Source organism: Sitophilus oryzae, unplaced genomic scaffold, assembly GCF_002938485.1.
Source record: "Sitophilus oryzae breed Bouriz unplaced genomic scaffold, Soryzae_2.0 scaffold_1507_pilon_pilon, whole genome shotgun sequence".
NCBI classification, from domain to species: Eukaryota; Metazoa; Arthropoda; class Insecta; order Coleoptera; family Curculionidae; genus Sitophilus; species Sitophilus oryzae.
In genome coordinates, this window is record NW_022146178.1 from 1,945,865 (window position 1) to 1,971,857 (window position 25,993).

Sequence of the window (25,993 nt, forward strand, 5' to 3'; positions counted from 1 at the left end):
TTTTAAGGCAGACTTCTTTTTTCTTATGAATTCTATAATTCGTTAACAAAAAATCATTATGATACCCGCAACTCTACTGATTAGTCGATTAAATTAACCGTTTAAAATATATTCAAACTTCAATAAACAAAAGATGTTACCGTGGAGACTATAATAAAAAGAAGAAAGAATTTATTGGGCAAGTCTACAGTAAGATTAGTCATGAGACATGACTAAAACATGACTACCCGTCGACAATCAGTGTTTTTTTGTTTTTTTTTTCAGAATCGCTAGTTCATCGTTGCTGATTCCTCCCGTATTGACGAAGCCGGAAGGGCAGAAACACTGAGTGTCTACGGGTAGTCATGTTTTAGTCATGTCTCATGACTAATCTTACTGTAGACTTGCCCAATAAATTCTTTCTTCTTTTCAAACTTCAATGTACAATTTTAATAGTTTTTGATTTATAATTCGAATAATTCCAATTTATTTTATGAGTTTCGGGAAAATTTCTACAAATTTGAGTTTCTATGAACAAAGAAATATTTTAAACTTTTTTTTCTAGTTTTTTTAGTCCTCCAACATATGCATGCATATAAAATAAATAATAACACACGCGTGAGTTTTTGAAGTTATAAGACACTAGTGTGTTATAACTTCAAAGCCACATAATTTTATAGAAATTATTAAGCTTTATTCATAAATTACTAATTCAATTATTTATTTATATTAACACTAAATTAACATTAACATTAAATGAAAATGATTTTTTTTGTAGATTCAGAAATTGTAAAACCTTGTATGCCTCCAGACGCTGTCCCTCCACTATTTGAAATATGCTCTGTCATTACAACGGCTGGTTCTGGAACATTTACAGCACCATGAATCTTTTTCGCAATATATTTTATTGTTGATGGACTCTTCGATATATCCTTTCGCAACTGTTGCAGATCGCCCTCCTCCGTGTCTTTTTAACGTTGTCATGTTCACTACTGCATTTGCCAGTAATGTAGCGGATGATCTTCTCATACAATGGCCAGTGTATTGCTCAGGATGTTGTAGGCCCAAGTACTTGCGGAAGATCTTCCTGAATCATTTTTCTTTAAAATCTGACTTGCTGAAATATCTCGTCTCAATATATTTGTTGGAAATTGAACTACAATTCTTACAATTTCTTACAATTTTTCTCTTCAATTCTTACAATTCTTACAATTTTTCTCTTCCAATTTTTTTGGTCTTACAACTTTTTCGGTACTTACAAATACAGGTCTCTTACAATTTTTTTGTAAACCTCACCGTTCGAAAGTTATTAAAGATTGAAGTTTGATTATTTTAAGGCAGATTTCTTTTTTCTTATGAATTCTATAACTCGTTAACAAAAAATCATTATGATACGCGCAACTCTACTGATTAGTCGATTAAATTAACCGTTTAAAATATATTCAAATTTCAATAAACAAAAGATGTTACCGTGGAGACTATAATAAAAAGAAGAAAGAATTTATTGGGCAAGTCTACAGTAAGATTAGTCATGAGACATGACTAAAACATGACTACCCGTCGACAATCAGTGTTTTTTTTTCAGAATCGCTAGTTCATCGTTGCTGATTCCTCCCGTATTGACGAAGCCGGAAGGCAGAAACACTGAGTGTCTACGGGTAGTCATGTTTTAGTCATGTCTCATGACTAATCTTACTGTAGACTTGCCCAATAAATTCTTTCTTCTTTTCAAACTTCAATGTACAATTTTAACAGTTTTTGATTTATAATTCGAATAATTCCAATTTATTTTATGAGTTTCGTGAAAATTTGTACAAATTTGAGTTTCTATGAACAAAGAAATGTTTTAAACTTTTTTTTCTAGTTTTTTTAGTCCTAAGCATGTTTGGGTGCATTGAAACAAACAATTATTGCATTTTACGTGCATTTGACGAGGCGTCTACCTACCGTTTCTTCAGAGTATAAAGTGAAAAAAAAATAGTTGATTTTTTTACCCACCCTATTACACAAGGCATATTATGAAAATCTTTTTGAAAACTGAAGTAACAAGTATCACAAACAGGTACAGTACATCTGCTGGATCTGTGTCTATGAAAGGAATGCGGACAAAAAACATTTAAATAAACAGCAATATATTTCCCAAGTAGCATTTGGACGTTATCTAACGTCGGGTATACGTCGCGTTCAATAAACCCGACGTCGGGTACCAACGTCGGTTCGACCGCCTGACGACCCTTATTTGCACCTAAATGGGGAATACAGATTCGGGTCGCCTCGACGTCGGTATCTGACCTAATAGGGAATGTAATTCTACCAATTACCAACGTCATATTACGTTGGATTTTAGTTACTTAAAATTCGTCGCTAAGCACTTACGTTATTTTTGGTTTCATATTCGCTACCAAGAATACATAAAAACCTAACCAAACTACCTAATTACAAATGGATTCATAATCACTCCTCGAATATAACTATAAGTGCCTATCTAATTTCGTATTATAGTAATTCTGAATCATTAATCCAGACATCAGTTTTGTCAACGGAAGTCACTTTCTTGATATATTTGATTAAAATACTCCGGAAAACAACGAGCGCTTTCAAAATTAGGTAGATTTATGAAATAAAAATATCTATAAAAAAGTAACTCACAATTTTTTTTTTATTTTCTAGCTGGTTTAATCATAAAACTGTACTGTGGTTCCCCCCAAACTCAACCTTATCGATATTATTCTACTAGAAATCGAAATGTTAATATAAATTTTAAAAACAAAAAACGATTTTAAAATGGCTGACAATCGGATACGTGTTAAGAATGGCGGATTTCTGAGTCCGACTTAATATGAACTACCAATATACCAATTCCGACCGGGTCTCCAACATTAGTCGTCTCACACGACCGAAGTCATCAAACCGGAAGACCGGCAATCGTATTATGACGTATATAATTCCAACGTACGCCACGTAACCTCACTTTGTTTATCAGTGATTTGTGGATTTGTGCAACTATATTTTAGTTTTTGTTTTCTCCTTAAAAAAAATGGGCAGCCACTTTTTTAAGCCTAACCTCACATGTCAGAGGAGGATGGGGTCTGCTGGTTTCCTAAGCTAAAAAATGAAATTAAGATGCACCAGTGTAATGCAGCATCTCTTCCGGATAAAAAGCATTTACGGGTGGAGGCAAGACATCACTACTACTATTATTATTTTGCCAAAGCCTCGACCTCTTTCTGTAAAATGTAGATGAATGTCTAAATGCCTTTTTAGTGTTTTTTAGGCATAATAAAAAAATTAAGTTTGTTTACAAAAACTTTTTATTAGGTTATGTTCATGATGCATGATATGCATCATGCATATTTGCAAATGCTACTTAATGGGTTGTATTTACCGACGTAAATAGAGATAGGTAAATTAGGTTATAAATATGAACATAAAATACAACAAAATATAATTGGACGTTACTTTAGGGATTATCAGTAAGACGTATCCTATTCGGACAACGGGTAGACGTCGGGCTAGTTCAAGTATATGTACGTCGTGCAAGCCAACGTGGGAACGACGTTGGGAAATTAATAAAAATGGTACGTTGTTATTTTGTACGTCGACAGATCGTTGGATTTACCGACTCGGATCCAGCGACGTCGCTTTTAATAGGAAAGCGACGTCACAGGTCGCATCACCAGCACCCGACCTAAATTTGCACAAAGTCTGACGTCGCTTCAGGTCAGATTTAGTTCGAAGTCAGATAAATGCTACTTGGGTTTATACGTCGACTTGACGAGACGTCACCGCAAATCGCTCCGCCCACTCATTTTATTGGCTACTTGCAAAATTGTAGATTTTTTATTGATGGAACGCGTTGTCTATTTTTTTACGAAAAACATCGAGAGAATATCGTTTCCCTTCTCACGGATACCCCGTAGCCCCAGAACGGACAGACGTACTGTAGTCTGGTGTTCTACGTGTCGGACACCTTATAAATAAAATACAGAAACTCAGGTACATAATCACTAAGTTTTGTATTTATTTACAACTTTTTATTCGGGTATATTTAAATCATAAAAAATACAATATTCGTAAAAAGATATGGCCCATCACAATTGATATTCGTATAGCAATTTCAATATTTCTTTAACAGATACCATTCTTTTTTATCAAAATTATTCACATATGTTAAAACAATACATTCTTTCGAGTCGTGTAAATAATAGCGAGGGTAAAAACGGGCATTTCTCGAAGATTTACGGTTATTTTATGCGCATAAATATTACATTTGCTTATTTAGCGCTTACACGGAACAGATTACAAAGCGCCAAGTAAGCGATCAAAGTTTGCAGGGGGATGTATTGTGAATGGTTTTCCGCCACATCAAGTGTTAGCATAACATAAGTTGTGTAAGTTGCGGATAAAGTTGCACGTTCCTCCCAGTTTTGCCGACAAGATTAAGGCAAGAGATACATTCGCGGTTTACATAGTTATAATTGTGATAAAGCGAATTTCGAGTGTTTAATTTTGAATAGATTACAGAGCAGTTTTTATACAGGGTGGTCCGATATGTAATCTGTAAACCTCGGCCACATATGCTGTTGATAAAACTAAGTCAAAAGTCCGTATAAATTTATGTCTAAAATTTTTCATTTTGGAGATACAGGGTGTAAAAATAGTTTCATTTTATTCTTTTTTTTCCAAATGATTTTGGAAATCTATTAGAAATTTTAGCATTTATTAGGAATTAAAATAATTAATGAGAAATTCTGTGGGCTAATTTGATGATTTTGGAGCAATGATGCGCTAGATAGCGTGATGAGGTTTTCTCCAGTGAAAAATCTTCCTTAAAGTTTGTTCAAATCAGATGGCCATGTCATCGGTTCAGTATGTCCCCGGATTATCTTTACAAGAGGAATAAAACTTTTTTATTATTGATGTTTTCAGATTAATGCATTCTTCATAAAAAAATGCTTCTTCTAAGATGATAAGTCCGGTTTATACTTTTCCAAATTTTGCAAAACAACAAGAGAAAATTAAAAAAAACATGAAAATATAGTTGAATTTTTGCCTAAAGCTTCATTTAGAACCTCGCAATTAGTGGAATAAATTAGTGGTTTCAATTACACCTTATACTTGATCATTCACAATATTTAAAAAAAACACAATTTAAATTAAGTTAGTATCATAGCTTGCATTAGTCAGTTGTATCCGTAGAGAAAGCCTAATATTTAGCTTATAAAACAATCAACTTTTGGTTTCTAACCACACTTTCTCTTAACGGAAGATAATCAAAGGCCAAAATGACATTTTTCGCAAATTTTTAAGTATAATTAGTGGAAAAGTTAAAAGTTTGATAACTTTTTCTACTAATTGAAAATGTCTACCACCAATTTTGACGTTCTGAATGCTTACATTGAAATTAAAGGAACAAACTTCTATGTTAATTGAAACCACTAATTGCGAGGTTCTGAATTAAGCTTAAAAGTAAGAAATTCCCAGAGAGAAACTAATAACTAAAGTGAGAGGGCTTGTGGAATAGAGCATTTCGTAGACAAGTTTATTTTGCCACCGCGCATCCCAGACGCGCATAGCGTTTAGGCTGTCAAAAACGGAAGTTTTCAAGTTTGCAAGTTAAACATTTGACAGGATTAATTAGATTGTCAGTAGCTTTTTCTATTTCTTAGTTCTAGAAGGAGATAACTAAAATCTGTTGATAATCGGAGCAAATTGGAGTAATAAATTTTTTTGACTGAATGTGCCTGTTCTTTTAACTTGTCAGAAGAGAAGATTATTGTCATTATTGATTATTTCAGATTCCACGATTATTCGGCATTTTTGTAATTTTTGTTTTGTGGTTGAGACCCAGACAAAACGTTTCCTTTAAAGGTAAGTTTTATCTCGGTAATTATTTTAACATACCTAATAGTAATAGTGAGTGCACATAATAATCGTACATTGCTAATTTAATTTTTTAATTTAAAACATCACATTCCTTTCTGATACCTATGGACCGACTAGGTTTATACCTGAGTATTATTTCCAGTATACAAATTATTTTCTTCAACTGCTAGGTTCTTTTTAGAGAATAAAGACTATCAAAAACATTGAATACCTACGGGATACCTACTGATACTCTGTGCGAGCTCCCAACCGTGCTTCCCTGTTCACTCCCAACCAAGTTAGATAAAAAAAGATACTGAAGATTGCAGCCTTGAGTTGGAGTATGTCAAGGAGTATGGAGTTAAATAAATTATTATGTTCCTACACAGTATTTTATTTATAGGTTTTAATGCTTTAAAGTCTAATAATAAATTTTCGCTGTCAACAAAATAATCTAAAAAAACTACGAAGATTTCTTATTATAAACTTGAAAGATTAAGATTCGGTTCAAATATACAAATTTTAAATTTTTGGCGCCAGTATATAGGTATGAATGCAACCTACTATATCGATAATGCGCAGATAGTTCGGGTTAGACGCCAAAGGCCGTGCCAGTAACACAGTCTTCAAAAATTATCGTTGATCGGTCTCTCTCACTTTAGTTATTAGTGTTCTCTCTGGAAATTCCTAAAAATACTTTTGAAGGCATTTCTATGGTAACGTAATTTCGATTTCATTCTTTGATAGATGATGGAACGTCAAATTTTTTGCTGTTGTTAAATTATCATATTTTTTGATAACTAACTAAATAAATTTTGTGCTTTTTTAATATTTTAAAACAGCAAGAAATATGGCGTTAATTAAAATTCAATCGATAAAAGTCTATCAAAGAAGGAAAACGAGATTATATTGCCATAGAAACGCGTTTTAATTTATAGGACTATATTTTCATGTTCTCTTTAATTTTCTCTGAAAGTATAAACGACAAAATCCATTGTAGAGGAAGCAACATTTTTTGTCTATGCATTTTTCTCAAAATGTCAATAATAAAGAAGTTTTTCTTCTGGGAACATACTGTAAGTATTATTAACCATACTCCATAAAAATTTAGATTGCTCCTTCCACAAGTAATAATCATACTGATATCGATATCGAATTTCTCATGTCACAAAATACCCAGACCCCAATCTTCATCCAAATATGTTCAAAATTTTCAAAAAAAATGAAATAGAAATTTAACTTTTACAGCCTTTATCTCCGCAACGAACGGCGCTTCGGCGCGCGGTGCAAGCGGTTGCTTCGCTTGAGTCAGCGGACGTGCATTATATAACACAAATTTAATCCGTTGCACGGTTTTTCGCCGCGCTTCGCCGCGCCGCGCTGCGCATAAGTGCGCGGTATGCTTAACAAAGACAACGGTGCCCTGTGGCGTAGGGGTATAGCTGTAGTATAGATGAGTCAGGAAAGATTTCTACAGACGACTTAGAAATGATCAAAATCTGTCACTATTATGTATTCTGTTATTGTACAGACTTTGCTATCGAGCGTGTAAACATTTTAGAGTAGATACAACCGACACGTTATTATTTGACCCATCTCTAGTATAATTTTGTTGTTCCCCGGTACACTGGACTCTTTTACGGTTTACAGTAGAACAATTATTATAAAAGGAAATTCGGACCTATAATTTTCAAGAGGGAGAGATTTATATAAAGGGATAAAAGGTAAAAGCAATTTGGTGCAGATTGTTCGCTGATACGCGATTAGTTTTTCGCTTTGAGCCAAACCGTTATTTTACTTTAGGGCTCTTTTTTACGGAGATATTTTTGGAATATCTGAACTGATAAAGGGAGGACCGCACACAAACGTAGTGTTCTCAATCTTCTTTTTGGTGCAGACCTTAAAGGGGAAACTTTGATTTGATTGAATTTTTACAACATTGAATATATGTATACAAACCATTGGTTTGGGATTTTATGTGAATTTTTTTACTTACTTATTGGGTTTTGGAATTTATTAATAGTTCGATTTTCAATCCGCATTTTTTAATTTGGATCAGAAACCAATATACAGGATATTTCAAAAAACATGTGCCATCTTTAGTGGGGAGATTTTACGAGTAAAAATAAGATTTATTTCTTATATCAAAATACCGGCTGTGTCTAAAAAGTGTCAAAAATAAAAAAGTCATCCCCCTATAACTTTTTTATTTTTTCAGATGAAAAAACGAGATTTGGTTTCTTAGTATGTGACATAAATTACCACTGTCGCGTCGGTATATTTTTACTTTATTCGAAAGAAAATGACTATTCTGAATAGAATGACATGTGACATATTTTCTCTTAAAAAAATCCTTCCATGGGTTTTTTTTTATCTAGAGTGTTAAAAACATTAATTTTTAATCAAGTAGCCTTGGAAAAATATATTTGATCGTCTAATGTTTTTCGTGTCTTGTCCTGGCCTGTTAAAAGATGCTCAAATCGTATTTTTAATCATATCTTAATTTTGCCCAATGGACTAAAGGTGGCTCATTAGCATATTTGGAAAAAGCATTTTTTTACGAATAATTTGGTACCACACACTTGGTATTTCGAGTCAAATTGTCTTGATACAATTTCAAATAAACCATATGCGAAAATGTCAAAAGTTGACATATGTCATTTTATTCAGAGTGTAATTTTCTGTCGAATAAAGTAAAAAATACCGAGGGTATCATTTAAAAATCAGAAGTTGTAATCATTTCCGGTGAAACAGGAAGTGACCAAAGACAATTGAATACGTCAATCAATTCTAATTAATACTCGTATACCAAATATCGTTTTATTATCTGAAAAAATAAAAAAGTTATAGGGGGTGTACCACTTTTGAGACGCACTTGGTTGATCCGATTCTGCTTTGTTCTGTGGCTACAGGGAGTTAATTGTAATTTTCTTCAAGTGCTTTTACCGAATGAAATTTTGAGGATAAAAGTTACTGTAAGTGTGACATATTTTAATGCTAAAAGAATATCTGAAGAGGTATCAATGTACTAATGAGTTTCACAGAAAACGTGTTCTCACGTTCATTATTCATTCAGTAATGCTGAGTCGGTCACACTGTTTCAGTGAAACTTATACAGGGTTTTTTTTAGGGCTAGTAAACTTATACATTTTTTTTTAGGGCTAGTATATTTCGACCCCAGAAACACGATTATCATTTTTTTTTCGCGAAAAAATTTTTTCGGAAAATTTCGAATTTTTTGAAAAAAAATTTGGAAATTTTTTCAGTTAAAAAACATAATTTCTTGATAATATAGCAACATAGGTGGTAGATTACATTTATAAGAAAGAATATCCAGAAAATATTCAGTGGTTTTCAAAATTTTAACAAAAAATATTTTTTTTTTGTAAATTTCGAAACTAAAATAACTCGGTTATTTAGACTTATTTGAAAAACGGTAAAGAGAAAATATTTAAGACTCACCCTGTATAGGTGAGAACCACCCTCCCTTAAAATCAACAACCGTTGAATCAACATGTACATTTTAACCTGTACCCTCTAAAGTACATTATAAAAAATGCACCATTATTTACATTGGAAAAAAGCCAATTTCTCGTTCGCTCGACTCAAAGGGCCATATCGAAATCAAACGTCCATTTATTATTTAAAACTTGGAAAGAACATGGGGATACAAAGGAAACTTTGACATTGAAACTTCGCCTCGTATTTGTAAACAGAAAGGATAAATAAACGAGGGGCAACGAAATTATTATGTTTACTTTTTTGTTTGTTTAATGTATTAGTTAACCCTTGTTTGTGTTAATATTGGTAGATTTGTAATATGTTAGGTTGATGCACTGTATTTTTGATTCTTGTTTTGTTGTTTTTGTCAGTATAAATTACAGCTTCGTGAGTTTATCTAGCTTTATCTTCCCTTATTTTGAGTATTCGTCTTTTATCTGCTGGGTCATGTACAGGGACATCATTTTAAGTGTCTCACTCGATTTATAATTTTCCTGTTTGGTATTTAAAGATAGTAGAAAGATTTCCTAATGTAATTTTTTGCGAGGATGCCGATTCTCTACACCAAAATTTTTTAAAACGTCAATTTTGACAGATACGACGCCATCTTGATTTTTTTTAAATGGAAACCCCCACATATTTTAGCATGGTCCGGTAGACGTATTTTAGCTAATTTCAAAAATATATAGTTTAGTATACTTTGCACTTACCGTTTTCGATATACAGTGGATTTAAGAATGAATTGTTCCAGAATCATTTTAAGTGTCTCACCCAATTTAAAATTTTCCTCTTCTCTATTTTAAGATAGTAAAAAGATATTTCAATGTAATTTTTCGCGAGGATGCCGATTTTCTACATTAAAATTTTTTACAACGTCAATTTTGACAGATACGACGCCATCTTGATTTTTTTTAAATGGAAACCCTATCAAATTTTATGATTTCATTCTAAAATTTATGATTTTAGTCTAGTAACTATTTAGTCTACATGTTTAATTTATGTCAATGATGACCGGTATTGATAATTTCGATTCCAAATATCTCGAAAACCATTACTCGTAGCGATTTTTACCAACAGACCTTTTTTACGTAAAAATCGTTATAAATGAATATTTTTTCACTCAGTAGTTTTATAGTACGTATACTCAAACGTACGGACGAAAAGTTATTACTCTTCAAAACAGTTAAAACACGTGTATGTGGCGCCCCCTAGAAATTGGATTTATATTGACATCAAAATCAAATTTCTCATATCAAAAATCTCCCAGACATCAATTTTCATCAAAGTATTAACGTTACTTCACAAATTATTTGGAAAAAATCGAAATAAAAATGATACTTCTACACCCTGTATCTCCGAAACTAAGCATGTTAGGACATTTATACGAATTTTTTACCTACTTTTATCTGCAAAATATGCTGCCAAAGTTTCCGGAATCACCCTGTATGTAAAGGTCATATTGAAGAAGAATCAAAGTATAAATAAATAAAAAAATTTAAGCGTCGTAATTGTCAAATTTGACATTTTCAAGAATTTTAAAATTCGAAAATTGTAAACTGGATGAGTCACTTAAAATAATTCTAAAGATTTCATTTTTAAATGCACTGTATATCGAAAACAGTAAGTGCAAAGTATACTAAACTATATATTTTTGAAATTAGCTAAAATATGTCTACCGGACCATGCTAAAATATGTGGGGGTTTCCATTTAAAAAAAATCAAGATGGCGTCGTATCTGTCAAAATTGACGTAAAAAATTTTAATATAGAAAATCGGCATCCTCGCGAAAAATTACATTAAAATATCTTTTTACTATCTTAAAATAGAAAAGAGGAAAATTTTAAATTGGGTGAGACACTTAAAATGATTCTGGAACAATTCATTTTTAAATCCACTGTTTTCCAAAAACGGTAAGAGTAAAGTATACTAAACTATATATTTTTGAAATTAGCTAAAATATGTCTACCGGACCATGCTAAAATATGTGGGGGTTTCCATTTAAAAAAATCAAGATGGCGTCGTATCTGTCAAAATTGACGTTTTAAAAAATTTTAATGTAGAAAATCGGCATCCTCGCAAAAAATCACATTAAAATATCTTTTTACTCTCTTAAAATAGAAAAGAGGAAAATTTTAAATTGGGTGACACACTTAAAATGATTCTGGAACAATTCATTTTTAAATCCACTGTTTTCCAAAAACGGTAAGAGTAAAGTATACTAAACTATATATTTTTGAAATTAGCTAAAATATGTCTACCGGACCATGCTAAAATATGTGGGGGTTTCCATTTAAAAAAAATTAAGATGGCGTCGTATCTGTCAAAATTGACGTTTTAAAAAATTTTGGCGTAGAGAATCGGCATCCTCGCGAAAAATTACATTAGAAAATTTTTCTATTATCTTTAAATACCAAACAGGAAAATTATAAATCGAGTGAGACACTTAAAATGATGTCCCTGTACATATTATGCCAGCAGTCAGGCATCGAATACTAGATAGAAATAATACCTAGATAGATATAGATGTCAACCACGTTACTTCAGAGACTATAGACCCTAGATAACTAGGGACTTCACCAAGAGATCCTATAATCAGACGTTTTGTCAGCAAAAGGTGCAGGCTCCCTTTAGATATATTTTACTCAACGCTAAAATTCTTAACAGCACACACTATGCGGAGAACTCTTCGAAACAGGTCCAGGTCGCATTTCGATTTATTTCCAGTTGCTTTGACCCACTTCGGTTTGCCTCAACCTACTTTCGATTCTTATAAGCGCCTGAAAAATACTCGTGAGGAGAGCATGGGGGATTTTTTTTGGCATTTCCTGTTGCCTCGTTCAATTTTGTTCGTTTTGATCTATTTCCAAAACGTGGCGATATCTGTACTCGAGGCAAAGGATTTTTTTTCATAAATCTCAGTGAAATATGTAAACCTAGACGTTTCTAAAATAGCTGTTTTGTTACGATGATATTTCGTTAATTACATCTCGTTTTATGTTGATATATATTCCACAAAATTAATATTTGAACACGCGTTTATAATATGTAGAGTAGATATTTAAGAACATATCTTTTCACTCAATCTACAGGAATATAATTACAAAATGTTTATTATTAAATTTATTAATTTAATTATAATGAATTAGTATATAAAATTATTGTATATGTTATGTTTGTTTACGCGGCCTTAATTTATTAATATAACACTAGTATTGCTTGATGAGTAAACAACATCATCAGGCAACATCATCAATATATCGAGCTGAGAACATTACTAATTGACCTGATGTCTATAAAAGATACTTTTATACAGGGTTGTTCACCACATACGACACGGAGTATTGTATCTAAACGATTATATTTTTACAAATTGTAAGTTTTGGGTTCGTTGAAGGACTATTAGAGCTATAATTTAAAAATATTTTTACAAGATACAGAGTGTCCCAAATAATTAAAAAATATTATAGTTGTATTTTTTTAAGTGGAACATCCTGTATATTATTCTATTTTTGGATTCTACGATTGAAATAAAGGTTAATTTGATTAAGGTTTATCACACTTAAAACTTACCGTTTTTGAAATATTTTCAATTTTATGAAATTGCAGTAAAAATTTTGAGATTTCATTTCTCCAAGGGTATCAAAGTTTTTAATACTAAATATTTACTTAAGATTATTTATTGATCAGATATTATGTAGCAATAATAAAAATTTTACTACCTTATACAGAGTGTCCAAAAATTTATATTAAATAATTACTAGCTTTAAACGACAATAACTTGTGTAATTTAAATGGAACACCCTATATATTTTAGGAGAATTAGATGTACAATTTAATTGTCTATCAAATTATATTAGACCATTTTTTACCTATCTCTTCAAGTTTTCGTAGAAAATGCATTTTCTTATAATTTAGACCTCATTTACCACTATAATGTACAAAATATACAGGTGGTAAATATTGCAAGGCTATTGGTATACAAAAAACTATTTAAATCTTTGTAAAAGGGTATACCAATTAAATATTCCACCATTATTTCCCAACAAAAATTAGTTAATTACATACTTTTAAATTGTTTTAATTAATAAAATATTCTAAATAAATGTGGATTTGGCTCAGAAATCAATATAATAATAAGTTTTGAAAATGATCGTCTCTGTTTTTATAAATTAGCATTCGTCAGAAAATCAAATAAAATTTATAAAGTGTTACTTTTTACCACTGTGTCCAAAGGGTGTCTCACTTGGGCAGAAAATGTACATGTACTGCCAAAATATCACTTTACCGCCAAGCGACTGCCAACGCCTCTGAAGAAGACTGCCTATGACTGCCATGTAATTATTATAGGCGACTGCCGTAAGACTGCCAATGACTGCCAGCGACTGCCAAGAAAATATACGTAATTCCAATAGTGAGACACCCCCGACTAATACACACACAAAATTCAGTTTTTAAGTTTTGGAGCAATTATTATTAATCAACGTAAACAGTCAATTAATGTAGTTTGAATACTGGGATCATATTAATTGGTCCTCTTTAACAAAAAATATTTAAACAGTTTTTTATTTTATTTTTTAATGAAATAAGCGAACTATATCGACAATATTAGTGTCTGTACTCTTTAAAAATTTGTTACATCTTTAAAAATAATCTAAAATGTCAATATTCCATGGGTATAGTGATTAATGAGGTCTAAATTATAAGAAAATACATTTTCTACGAAAACTTGAAGAGATGGGTAAAAAATGGTATAATACAATTTTATAGACAATTAAATTGTGCATATGATTCACGTAAAATATACAGGGTGTTCCATTTAAATTAGACAAGTTATTGCCGTTTAAAGCTAGTAATTATTTAATATAAATTTTTTGACACTCTATATAAGGTAGTAGAATTTATTAATAATTTTTTTTTTATTAATTTTTTTTTTTTTTTTATATTGCAACACAATATCTGATCAACAAATAATCTTCAGTAAATATTTAGTATTAAAAACTTTGATACCCTTGGAGAAATGAAGCCTTAAAATTTGTACTGCAATTTCATAAAATTGAAAATATTTCAAAAACGGTAAGGTTTAAGTGTGATAAACCTTAATCAAATTTACCTTTATTTTAATCGTAGAATCTAAAAATAGAATAATATACAGGGTGTTCCATTTAAAAAAATACAACTATAATATTTTTTACTTATTTGGGACACTCTGTATCTTGTAAAAATATTTTTAAATTGTAGCTCTAATAGTCCTTCAACGAACCCAAAAGTTACAATTTGTAAAAATCTAATCGTTTAGCTACAATACTCCGTGTCGTATGTGTTGAACAACCCTGTATATAATAATAACATGGTTTGATATAAATCTATTCAAAAATAAGAAATAATTAGACGATTTTTTAAATAGCTTCACTGTGGATTATAATCTATAAAAGGCGGACCGTTTTACGATTTTAAGATTTTGGAAATGTATTTTTTATTAATATATATTTTTACTAATATAGTTTTATAATACACTTAGACATTTTGTATTTTTTCCCGTTCGACTCAAAGGCCTGTGTCCATTTATTATTTAAAACTTTGAAAGAACATGGGGTATACGAAGGAAACTTTGACATTGAAACTTCTCCCCGTATTTGTAAACAAACGGGCTGAGTAAACGAGGGGTAACCGGAGATATCGGAGGTAATGGTCGCGTCGCGCTGATACCGAACTAATTAGAAATTTTAGTGGCGTAACTTGAAGTTAAACACCGAGTGTATGTTTGTACAGGTTAATTAACTTCTGCCGGCAGCGGCAAGAATTAGCTACTTCCTATTGTCTTTTCCATTACCGAACTTTTTGCGAGAGACCGCAAGTTTGTCTTGGACTTTTCTAGGGAACTTTCGTAAGCTTGGCAACTCTACCCGAAATAGTATTAATTTATATCACTTCGTTCCGAAATAAAAACTATATCGGGTTCTTTTTGAGGTACTTTTTCAGCGGTCGACGTACATGATGGTCTAATAATAGAGAAATAGATATCAGCTGAATCCACCTAAAAGCGTTCGAGTATCTCCCTGTTCTCTATTCATTGGATTCCAAAAATGTATAAAAATTCAGAAGAGTTGGTAGATATAAGTCTGTAATAAGGAATTTTTTTAAAAATATTTAAATATGTTGCAATGAAACGCAACGGCAAAAAGTGAAATTAACATAACAAAGTGCAGGGAAAATCCTTGCTTGCACGCTAGACTGCCTCATAAATAAAACTTTCCCCTCAAGATAACCTTGTTTGCTCCTGCTTACTTTCCGAAAGTGAAAAGGCTGCAAATATATGTGTAGGGGTATTACCGATATATGCGGAAGCTCTTAGAATAACAGAATTTTCAAAACTATTACCAACAGCAACACAAAACTAAAAATAAGTGCTAAAATATATTTTTTTAATTTAACATACAATATTCATATTTCAATACGTAACATGAATTCACCAAAGAATAAATTAAAACAATTACACATTTTACAAAATTACTGTAATAAATGAGAATATAAACTATACAAACATTTTCTGATTGTTTACCAGCTAAATTAAGCTCAACTGTCGACTGTTTAGATATTTAGTTCGATAAGTAATGCTTATACCTTTGTCCGAGGCTTAATTCAGTAATCCTCCGAGGATACCACCAGTAAAACAAACAATTAAAAATTTAAATATCTGTCGGTATGTAAAATGTCGGTTTATCTAAAAGTAATTTAATTAGATAAGAGACATAAACTAGAATAACTGACTTGATTTTACATAAGATTTATATTAAAATATCAAAAAATCGCTAAAATTGTAATTAGAGGTGGGAATTCTAGTTCCTTGGGAGGAACTAGTTCCTTAGTACTAGTTCCTCCAGAGGAATAGTTCCTTGAACTAGGTCTTTAGTTCACAATAGTTCCCGACTAACATTGACATCCCCCTTGCTTGCTAATGCGTTTCGTTGTCAGTCAGAACTTTCACAGTATGATCTGTATAATTTTTATAATGTACGGAGATATAACGAGACGTATAATTGTGTATGTAAACATATAGGTAAGTTTTATAGCAGATAAAAAAATTAAAAAACTATATCACAAATCAATTGGAGCAAATATTACAACAATTTTACGAAAAAATGCATTTTTCCTCACTTCAAGCTTTTTGTTTTTTTTTCCACTAGTTCTTTGTACATTACATTAGTTTTTTCTAAATTCATTTTGAGACCCACTTTATTGCTGGATGTATTTAGTTCATTAATTTGTGCTTGTAGCTCTTCAGGACTACTGGCAATTAGGACTATGTTATTGGCGAATCTTAGATGGTTAAGATATTCTCCACATTGAACAGTGCAGTCCAGTTGACGGAAGATTTCTTCTAATGTTGCTGTAAATAGCTTTGAGCGACAAGGCTGAATCCACCGTCGTCGCCTTGTATTATATCTCGGATCTGCCGACTGAATAGATTCCCGTGAACTAGTCTTTTAATAGTTCCTCTATGTCCGGATCCGATAACACACGGCTCGTACTCCCCACGCCTGCCTAGCATCAATCGCGGTGGCTGATCCATACGTAAACTATTCTTTTATTTATTTCCTCTAGTTCCTTTAGGTCCGGATCCGATAACATACGGCATAAGGCTGGCACTCCCCACTCCTGCCTAGCATCGATCGCGCTGGCCCTATCCGTTCGTACGTAAACTAGTCTTTTATTTAGTTTAGTTCCTCTAGGTCATGATCCGAAACGTACGTCTGGCACTCCCCACTCCTGCCTACCATCGGGCTACGCGCGCTAGCCGATCCGTCACCGTCGCATATTATTCTATATCGGACACAGTCTCGATCCCGGAATAGGTCCTGAGAAACTAGTCCTTTGAGAAACCAGGAACTAGTTCCTTTCATTCCGGGGTCGGAATAGTTCATTGGAACTAGTTCGTTCACGAACTACACACCTCTAATTGTAATAGAGTTTTAGTATGAGAATCGTAGTTATATAAAACTTATTATAATACATTTCGAGAAAAATAAAATCTTATATCCTACTATATTACATCTGTTTCCATGTAATATGACCAGCTCAAAGAAAAGTTAATTTAACTCGCTGATATTATATTCCGAAAAGCCTACAACGCTGTCATGTTACTTTAAACAATGCTCGTATACTAGCAGTAGTGTATGAAAGTAAACACATTTTAGATTTCTAGAATATATGTATAATAAAGTAGATCCCTAGATAAGGCAAGAGATTTATATCTTCTGTATTTGTATGCGCGCCAGAGGAACTTTATGTTTCTGAGGAAATCTATTTTAATAACGTATTTTATGTCATGAAATGTTCTTATACTATTTTTAAAATATATTTTATATATTAACACAAATTCAGAACGTCAAACTTAAAAATAAATTAGTGCTTTCAATTATAATATACACTTTTAAGAGTCTATTACGCTGTACTTTCGGGTCGCTCTCAGGGGTTGGGTAAGGAGGGTGTGTAGCCAAAAGAAATATATATTATATTTCAGAAATCTGCCTAAGGCTTAGCCCGATCCTGTCGTATTTAGCCACACCCAAAATTCCAAACACACGTGCTTTAATTAAGGCCTGATTAAAGTTTGCAGAGCTTCAGAATTTGCCATCAAATAGAGAGCAATTTGTTACAAAACCATATAAATTATATATCACTGTAATCACAAAACATCAATTTATTTCCGTATTGTAACGGAATTTTAAATTATATCTTTATTTTCGTGAAAATTTAGTCCAAACATAAGGAATATTTTGTTGATGTTTGGCCATCAAAATTTTAAAAATAAAGAAGTTTTCTAAAATCGTCCTACAATATGGATAAAGTATAATCCTTTATCTTTAATTTCCTTCTTTATTTGTGTAAAAATACCTAGCCAGTTTTACATAAAACGTTAAATGCCGAACCCTTATTTTGAATATGATGCTTTTATATATTAACCTACAGTAATCTGTCAAGATGATTGTTGCTTAATATAATCATCAATGAAAATATAATTTTGTATCATAGATGTTTTTGATACTTTTAATACTTCATCAAATAATTCATCGTTTCTTCTCTCTATACTCAAATTTAAAACTAATTTAAATAGCAAAAATCCTGAACAATATTTAAACCAAAAGACTCAAAATCGACGCCACTGGTTCAGAAATTAATCCTTGCACGAATTTCCTTTTTTAAAAGGCAGACTTCGGAAAAGTATGACTTGCATTCTCAAACAACACGGGATCTACATTAAGTCCTTTTTCCGCGACAAAGGGAATGTTGATAAAAGGAATTTGTATAAGTTTTCGCGGCTACCACCGGCAGGAAGCCTTTGCAGGAATCTGTAATAATGCAACCGTTACATTATTTCAAAACGGATTATCTTTCGCAACCGGAAAAGTTTAAATCTTTTCAAATTTATCGTCCAAGTTTACCAGGGCTTAATAACAGCGGCATGTCTCAATTACTAGTAGAGTTAATTCCTGCATATGCGACCTGTGCTGTGGTTAGTTGATAACTCGGTGGTAATTTTCTGGTATTTGCTAGCTTAGCAGCATGCATGTTTTCAAGAGAGTAAATTAAAATATTGAAAATAACTCCATGTTAGAATTTTGATATAATTGCGGTTAGTATTTATAATAAGTTATATATTATAAAATTATATAAGAGTTTCTTGCCTTGAACTGCTAATATAGAAATTAATTCCACGCTGTGTTCGACATAATGTGGATTAACCTGCTCTCACTACCGGTTTCGGGGCCCTACCCCATCATCAGGTGAGCTTGGGTCGTTTCCACAATATGTCGAGCACAGCGCAGAGTATATAAACACGATTTGTCGTAAAGTATCGGTAAGATATTAAGTCCCGCATCTGCATGCAATGGTAGTACTTTTGTACCACCGAGGCACAACTATCGATAGTAAATAAAGGCTTTTTTCGGCTAGCCGAAATTATATAATGGAAAATAAATTTCTAGCAGTTTTTAGGTATATAATAAAATTATATAAGAGTTTCTTGCCTTGAACTGCTAATATAGAAATTAATCTCACGCTGTGTTGGTACGAAAGTACTACCATTGCACGCAGGCCGCTATCTTGCGATGCGGGACTTACTTCCTTTTAAAAATGAAATAAAAGTATATATATATATATATATATATATATATATATATATATATATATATATATATATACCTATACTGCTATATATATATATATATATATATATATATATATATATATATATATATATATATATACTCCTCTCTATTTATAATAAATACACTGAATGAAAGTGAATTATATTGTAGTTAATTTTTCTACCTATTTATATTTTGAAAGAAAGAAATCTTCCGAGGATTTGATGCAAATGCGTGATAAGATATTTTGGCGCCCAACGTGGGGCATACATATGGACCTCGCACGTAGCCGCGACAAAGCCTTTCCATATACAAAAAATGTGTGATTCCATCTGTGGAAAGTTAAGTAACCAGACTAATTCTGCCTGCTCTAAATTCAGAAAGCGATTGAGCGTCCTTTTCAAACCAGTGTCGTATCTTATTTAAATGTTCTCAAAATTATTATCCCAATTATTTTCCATGCGCTAATTATAGATTCTCGATATTTTGATTGTTTTTGCTCTTATTTATTCTCGTTCTCTCGTACTTTCATTTGTTCTCCAGGATCGTTTCCCAAAAATTAATTCTCGAGCATTATAGAACCCAATGAACGAGTTCTAAACCAAATGAACAAGGACCGAGAACTCCTCGACATAATAAAAAAGAGGAAAGCAGCCTATTTGGGCCATATCATGAGACATAGCAAGTATGAATTCCTTCAGCTCATCATCGAGGGTAAAATTGAGGGAAAGCGCGGATTGGGCGGCAGCAATGCTCCTGGCTGAAGAACATTAGAGATTGGACAGGCCTGGACTCACATACTTTGCTGAGAAGAGCGAAAAATAGAGAGGAATTTGCCATGGTTGTTGCCGATCTTCACTGAATAGAGAAGGCACTTTAATAAGAAGATAGAGCCCAATAAAACTAAGAATAATTAGCCAGTGTTGATTATACTAAGATGAAAACTATATTTTCGAATTAATAACTGGGACCTGCCTAATTCACCTAATTCATTAACTGGTAAAAAGTAAATTCCTTCGACCTACGGTTCGTAAAAATAAAATCTTTATTTGATGTCTTATTAATTTCCATATTAATTAATTCGATTTTTTTTTCTATAATTTTAGGATTAATGGAACTAATAGACGAAAATTATTGTCCAATTTGTCATTGTGTTACTTTTTTTTCCTCTACAAAATGGCAGGTTAATTTTTAGGTTTCCGTACCCAAAGGGTAAAAACGGGAACCCTATTACTAAGACTTTCTTCATCCACTTGATCCGTCAAATCTAACCAAAAGGTCTATCTGCATAGACCGTTATAGCTATAGACAGTTAGATTTTACCAGATGTTGCATCTGTATTTGTCGCTATAGAACAAATACTGACAAATTAAATAAATGTTTACAAGTAAAAAAGTACTTTTACTAAAATTATCTTTTGAGTAAAATTTTATAGAGATCTTTCAAGTCCTCGGTATTACGTGGTTTTAAGCGTTAGGACTTTACGCTGCGATGACGTTGGAGCCGTAGTAAGGCAGGTTCGAATCCTAGTCAAGGCGACTTTTTTTTAATCGTTTTTTTTTTAATTTTACATATTTATTTTTACTTTTTACATATTTATTATTGATTAATACAATTTTTAGTAGATGTGCTTCTTCATTTTTTTTTAAATTACTTATTTTGAAGCATTCAAAATTTCAGCTAAATTGGACAAAAAGTTTATAATAATATAGTGGTCTAATGTTGTATAGATAATGAATGGTACGGAACCCTTCGTGCGCGAGTCCGACTCGCACTTGACCATTTTTTTTAGAAAATTATTCGAGTGATAACCCATATGAATATGTCGACCTTTTTTAGTATTAAAATATGTCGCACTTTTAGTAACTTTTACCCTCAAAATTTCATTCGAATTGCTAGAAGCACTTGGAAGAAAATTATAATAAAGGCTGATTCATGGTACACCGGGCCGTACCCGAGCCGGGCACGTTCCGTAAAGTAGACACCGAGCCACGTCCGGGCCTTCAATATATGCTACACCGAGTGGACAACGGGGATCATGTCCGTGCCGATTATATTCTAGAAAACAGTGTTGCCGCAGTGGTACATTTGTACCAAATTTGATACTTTTAATTCTATTTGGTACAGTAGTACTACATTTTCAAATCCAGGATGATTTGGTACAATAATTATTTCCCACGCGCACCGAAATTGAATAGATATTTAATAATTATTGTCGTTGATATTGCATTAAACGCGCTTACCGATACCATTCGGAGAAAATCCGCATTAATTAACGACGTATTATAAACGTTGTAATGTCTATAGCGTTGCCTATATTAAATAACCCGAAGAAAAAACTTGAAAATTTACTGTTTCTAACATGCTTCTATATTTGCGTTTTTTTTAAATAAAATTTAAGTTTTCCAAGTATTGTGTGTAGTATTAGAATTACTTAGAATTCTTCAACCTATACATACTTATAATTGGGTTTTCTGAATTTCTATTTCATGTTTTTCGTCTCGATTTGTGTCTTTCTCCAGGAAGTTTTTTTATGTAGAAATTTATGAAGAAATTCACAGCGACCAAACCGGTTAAAGTCATATGCAGATGTATTTTGTTGTGCTTTAAAAAATTGTACCAAAGTGGTACATTTTTAGTTTATAATGTGGTACGCGCTAAAAGTTGGGTGCGGCAACACTGCTAGAAAACAGCCGCTATAGGCCCGTAGATGAACGAAGTATTTAGCCCGGGCGACTCATTTATGTTTGCCGCAACGGGGCCGGACCGTAGCGGATCCGAGGAAAAATGTACACCGACATTTCTCGGACGGGGCACGGACGCGTTCCGGCGAAGCTCGGCCCGTGCTCGGCTTAGCATGAATGCATAAGTATAAATAACATTTGACAATGTTTGGCCGTGCCTTCACCGTCGCACGGCCCCGGCCCGTCACGGTGTATCATGAATCAGCCTTAAATCGGGATATTATTGAGACTTTAATACCTTGTTAACAAAGCAGAATTGGACCTATGTTAGTATGAAAAATAAATCTTATATTTATTACAAGAGGAATCTCCCCACGAAGGATGGTACATGTTTTTTGAAACACTATTTTTTATATTTAAAAATTGAATACTTGGTATTCTTCGCATTGGCGAGAATAAGCAGAAACCATCGATTTAAATTCGCGAGTTCGCCGAATTTACTAGGCGACTCCGAGCTTTTCCTCCATTTCATGCACACCCCACACCCAACTAGCAAATATAGTTCCCAGTCCTTTTTAAAATGTCACTGCCCCTAAAGTATAGTTCCTAGACCCAATCTGCCACTTAAAATGTTACTCTATAAGGAATAGTCACTTTGAAGTATATTTCGAGAGTGACCGGTTAGTCCCTACCTACCATAAAAGTGGAAAATAAACACCCCGATTGCAAGTCGCAAACATGTAATTTAAAGAAGTGGCTGGAACTACCCGAATCTTCGAATATGACACCATAAAAGACCAAAAACTTTATAGTAACTTTTCAAAGTAGGGGTTACCAACAAATGCTACCATAATGCCTCCATAACAGTTTTTTTGGTTACTTTATAGTAACAATTTAAGTTACGGGGTAGTCGCGGCCACGACACCTAGTTACTTCTAATTTACAGTAGCATTGAAAGTAGCAAAATGGTTACTGCTACCGTCCTAGGTTACTATAAAGTACCCGTCGCTCATCCATTGCCACTAAAAAGTCACGGGGGTCAAAACCGGCTACTTTATAGTGACCGTAACTTAATATACCCTAATAAATGTAATTATCTCAGATTGCATCGTGTGCTGCTCTGTTTTAGTGTTTTCTTTTACTTGCTTTTAAGCTTTATTAAAATTTTGTAAAATCCCTAAGGCGAATAAAAAGAAATTTAGATATTCTAGTACTTTCTACCGAAAAATTAAACAAAAGGAATCACTGCGAGCCGATGCATCAACATCAAAAACAAAAACTACATATTTCTATAATCCTACTGATGAACATTATAAATCAGGTAGTGATTGAGACATTTTTGAAGCTGTTTCTGTAGATGAGTGTAGTGTTAGTTCATCTGAAACTGAATATCAGAGGAGAACTAATTTGAGGACCAACAACAATATAAAAAAAATGTAACTCTGAATAATATAGAAACACTAATAATAGAAAATGCACAATAAGTAAAAAATAACTTCAAAGGACAAGGCGGAACGTCATAGTGGCACCAATGGAATGTATAGTCACCACCACCGCGATCGGTGTAGCAATGCTCCAATTAAGTGGCAATTTGGTGGAGCAGGGAACTTTCTTGGAAAAATCACTTTATGGTTCCAAAGAATCGTTGACCATGTAGTTCCAAAAAAGTTATTGTGTCTATAAAGTCGCTTTTGGATAGCTACAATTGTCACTTTATCAATCCGAAGATTTTAAAGGTCCAAATGGGTAGGGTTGGCCTAATATGTTATTGTTCCCGGTACTTTGTGGAAGCATATGGAACTATAAAGTATTTTTCGGATTAAACGGCCATATTTTTTTCATGAATTTTTAGACGAACAGCCAAATGGCTCAAACATTATGCGATTTTAAGCTAAATATACCTAGATTAAAGCTTTTTTCCTTAGTTATTTTGTTATTTCTGACAGTGGACTAATATTTTAAAATTTGACCCCGGTTTCAAGCAAATTATTATTATTTTTTTAATTACAAACCTGAGTTTCTATTGCAAATAATATAATAATTTGAAATATTTTGAGAAGCGCTCGAAAATTTTGTTATATAAACCCACTATTTTATTCAGTAAAGTTGATTGCGTTCTGGAATTTACCTAAAAAAGGCGTTAAAATCGCACGGTAAATAACAAATACCGAAAAAATAATAATGGCTTCAATAATTATTTTCCATCATGACATTTATTTTTATGAAATGTGAAATTGCATGAAGAGGTCGCTGCGAATAAAGTTCAACAGTTTAACGAAAGTTCCACATGTCGGTGGCTAACACTTGGCTGCCACGAAGCCGCGACTAGGCAGCGTCGTAACGGATAAGTCGCATTCACCAGTAGGCTACTTTATAGTAACACATCATAGTAACTCTTTTAGTGGCAAAAACTACCCAAGACACTACCCGGCTACTCAAAATCTTTCCCCATTTTGGTCGCAGTTACTTAGCCGCTACGAATATACGACGTAGCCGCCGATGGTAACCGCCCACTTTGTAGTGGCTTTGATAGTGGCAGTTACGTATCTGCCACTATAAATGCTAGTTGGGCATCGCGCTTTTTTCTATTTTACCGATCCCCTTTTTTGTCGTAGGGAAGTCTGGCCAGAGAACGATAGTTTTGGGAACGATAATATGGTAGCCGAGGAGGAATTTCTCGCCCTGAGGGACATTTTCTTCGCCGACTTGGGAGGTGAGTAGTGCATTTCGTTTTATTTACGTTTATAACGTTGCGACAACTGCAGGCTACGTGCCCTGCTTTTGCTATCTCTTACGTGTAACGTTTTTTCTCCTATTCCTTTTGCCCACCGTTCCTTTTCCGATATCTTTTGAAGTTTTGTAACATCTGAAATCGACGTCTGTTTATTTCCGATATGACAAACACTGAGATACGTTTTGTAGAGTCGTCTCAAAATACACGGAGCATTTTGAAGTCAGGAAGGTTTTAGGAAATTTTGTGTAATTGATATTGTTAAAGAATATCGAAAGAATTGATTTTTTAGTGTAAGTAAAATAATTAGTTTTCTGACAGATGGAAATAAATTGTCTGATTGTTTGACACTTAATATCAAAGGAAGCTATACAGGGTTGTTCACCACATACGACACGGAGTATTGTAGCTAAACGATTAGATTTTTACAAATTGTAAGTTTTGGGTTCGATGAAGGACTATTAGTTAGAGTTACAGAGTGTCCCAAATAAGTAAAATATATCAAAGTTGTATTTTTTTAAATGGAACACCCTGTATATTATTACATTTTTAGTTTCTGCGATTAAAATAAAGGTAAATTTGATTAAGATTTATTATACTTAAACCTTACCGTTTTTGAAATATTTTAAATTTTGTGAAATTGCAGTAAAAATTTTAAGGCTTCATTTCTCCAAGGGTATCAAAGTTTTTAATACTAAATATTTACTGAAGTTTATTTACTGATCAGTTATTGTGTTTACAGTTGAGGGTTGGAACCTTTGGTGTTACTAAAGTTTATAATCATCTGCTGATGATGCTAACATGGTTAGCGAAACGCGCGTCCAGTGTAAAAGTAAAAGTGTTTTGTTGTATTGTGGTGATTTAGTGTTTCTATTTTGCAGTTATTGTGTTGCAATAATAAAAATAATACTACCTTATACAGAGTGTCTAAAAATTTATTTTAAATAATTATTAGCTTCAAACGGCAATAACTTGTTTAATTTAAATGGAACACCCTGTATATTTTACGAGAATCAGATGCACAATTTAATTGTCTACCAAATTATATTACACCATTTTTTACCTATCTCTTTAAGTTTCCGTAG

General features: G+C 32.7%; 1 protein-coding gene across 1 annotated transcript in view; it reads left to right on the forward strand.

The window, feature by feature from the left end:
- LOC115878283 (protein timeless homolog) overlaps nt 1–25,993 on the forward strand; it is a 469,464-nt gene that overhangs the window by 102,055 nt on the left and 341,416 nt on the right. Inside the window, exon 10 of the mRNA XM_030894737.1 lies at nt 24,793–24,890. Coding sequence (XP_030750597.1) covers nt 24,793–24,890 — 98 coding nt within the window. The remainder of the gene's footprint in view (nt 1–24,792; nt 24,891–25,993) is intronic.